At 61.6% G+C, this 2,404-nt stretch overlaps 1 protein-coding gene across 1 annotated transcript in view; it reads right to left on the bottom strand.

Annotated features, from left to right (window-relative positions):
* The window catches only part of DENND3 (DENN domain containing 3), a gene marked incomplete at its 5' end in the record, with an annotated part of 35,354 nt that overhangs the window by 31,475 nt on the left and 1,475 nt on the right, over window positions 1-2,404 (bottom strand). Inside the window, one exon of the mRNA XM_025047591.1 lies at window positions 204-337. Within this exon, the coding sequence (XP_024903359.1) occupies window positions 204-337 (134 nt within the window). The remainder of the gene's footprint in view (window positions 1-203; window positions 338-2,404) is intronic.

The raw sequence follows: 2,404 nt of genomic DNA, 5'->3' as shown, positions 1-2,404 counted from the left end.
ACGTCGCTTTTAACCAACCACATAAGAAAAGCCGCCGTGCTGATTCGCGTCCGCCTGCCCCTCCCATCACGCTTCCCACGCGTTACCACGTCCCGAAGACACAGCTTTCACGGGAGCATCTGTGGCCAGCCCTGAGCCCGCCCACCGGGCAGCAACTGGAGGCGGTGGCCCAGCAGTCGCAAGGGCAGCGTGTCCAAGCTCACCAGGAGAGGCAGTCCCTGAGGGCGTTGTAGTAGGGGAACCTGGACACCACGCACACGGCGAAGGGCATGAAGCAGCCGGCAGCCGGCCAGCTCGGCTCCCAGGGCGCTTTGCCATTGTAGAAACAGTACTCGTCCTAGAGGAGGAGAAACAGCAACACGTCACCGCCCGACCCGGAAGATCTCGGCATGTCTTCCACAGCCTCAGCATCTCCAGACCAAAACGGGGCACAGGCTGGACAGAGCCCTTCCTCCGGGGCCCATGCTCCCTCCGGGTTCACTGCCAAGTCGGAGCGAGCACCGGCCCCCGGTGACGGGGCCCCATGGGGCGCGGGCTCCACGGCGGTGCTGAGGTTAGAGGCCTGAGCTGCGTCCCTGCCTGGACAAGCTCATAGGTTTGGGTGACAAGGTACAGTTACGACGCATCGAGACACAGAAGCGGCATGGGGCTCAGCTTCGAAAGGAAAAAATGCAGCATTCGTGGGCACCCGGCAGCCAGGTGGGCACCATGGACAGCAGGAGGGGGCTGGAGGGGCCTCGCCCGTGACACGGGACCTCGGTCAGAGAAAGGACACAGCGGTGGGCCCCATAAGGCACAGCTCACTGGGGAGCTGACCAGCCATGGTATTTGGGACCCACAGTCTGGGCCCTGGGGGGCTGCTATTTGGACAGGGATGGAGGAGAAGATGACAGCTTCAGTTTGGGACTTTTGGGGACCAGCACGGACTAGTGCCTACTTGAGATACCAGTGAGTTCAGTTTGGGACTTTTGGGGACCAGCACGGACTAGATACCAGTGAAACAGGAAAAGGCAGAAGCCCAGGAAACAGCTGGCTGCGTCATCCGCCTGCCCACCGTTTAATGAACACCTACTGCTCTGGAGTCGGTCTGCCCAAGCTCGAATCCTGGCTGCTGTGTGACCACAGGATGTCACTTAACCTCTCTGTGCCACTACGCTCTCATCTGCGATGTGGGGACGGTGCTCCCAGTGGAGCCTCGTCCACGTAGGCTGCAGGTGTTGTAGCCACGAGAGGCAGAGCAGAACGCAGGGGACGGCCCTGGTTGGAACAGGTCACCATCGGTCCTCAGGACGCGTGGCGGGAGGGGGGAGCGAGAGGTGTGGGGCCCACGTGGGTCCCCGTGCAGCCGCGAGGAGGACAGGCCAGGCAGCCGTGTCCACCAGACAGGCAGGTGTCGTGGGAACAGTCACGTCTGGTATAGTTAACGCTACACAGGGGCTATCACTTTTTAAACGTATGTAACGATGATAACGATGATGGTGATTTCTCCTGTTAGCAGGACAGACGCACACAGTGTTATGGTCACTTTGTGCTGTTTCGCAAACTCCCGAGGCACTTCCCTGAATGAGACACTTGCAGGTGTCTCAGGGGGCGTCTCAGGGGGCGGAACTGGCTAAGCAGGGGCAGGCACCCCAGCCCCGCCCGTCCCCCACAGTCCCAGAGGCCACAGCCTGCACGTGGGGCTGCGGGGCTGAGCTCTCTGTTCCGCTGGGCCCGTCACGGAAGGTGACCTCGCCCAGACATGGCAGTGAGCCGTGCTCCTGCACGCCCCTTGAGGACGCCTGGGCACGCCTGAGCTCCATGAGCAAAAGAGACAGCCCACCGGATTGTATCTCATGCCTCCCGACATGTACAGTAACGTGTCGAGGTAACTGTACCAAAAGTAACTGCCTGTCTCTCTCTGGGGACCAAGTGGGGAGAAGCAGCCAGGCCCCTGTTCGCCTCCGCTCTGTGGGACCTGCTGACTTCCCTCGGCAAAGTGCAGGCCCAAGAAGGAAGTCGCAGCCCCCCTCCTGGAAACCCCCTGGAAGTGGGCAGCCGAGCACCCTGTGCCTCTGGGCCCCTCGTTTCCCCTACAAGCTCTTCCGGGGCACTTGCAGCAGCTCCCCCAGAAAACACTCCCCAACATGTGGATGGATCATGCTCGCCAAACCTAAGCAGGACCTTTCGCACACGGCAGGTGGGACAGCCCACGCGTCCAGCGGCTGAGGGACAGACACCCAGAATGGTTCGACACTGGAAGGTCACAGCCATGACAGGGAGGAGGCTGGCCCCGGCTCCACGCGCACGAGGCAATGACACAGTGACCGAAGAAGCCAGGCGGAAAAGGACGCCTGTTGGGTATGTCCACCTATGCGAAATGTCCGGAACAGGCGACCCCAGAGGCAGAGCGTGGGCGGGTGGG

The sequence above is a fragment of the Pteropus alecto genome, unplaced genomic scaffold, assembly GCF_000325575.1.
Source record: "Pteropus alecto unplaced genomic scaffold, ASM32557v1 scaffold105, whole genome shotgun sequence".
Taxonomy (NCBI): Eukaryota; Metazoa; Chordata; class Mammalia; order Chiroptera; family Pteropodidae; genus Pteropus; species Pteropus alecto.
The sequence above is the reverse complement of the archived record's forward strand: the minus strand, read 5'-3'. Positions and strand labels throughout refer to the sequence as shown.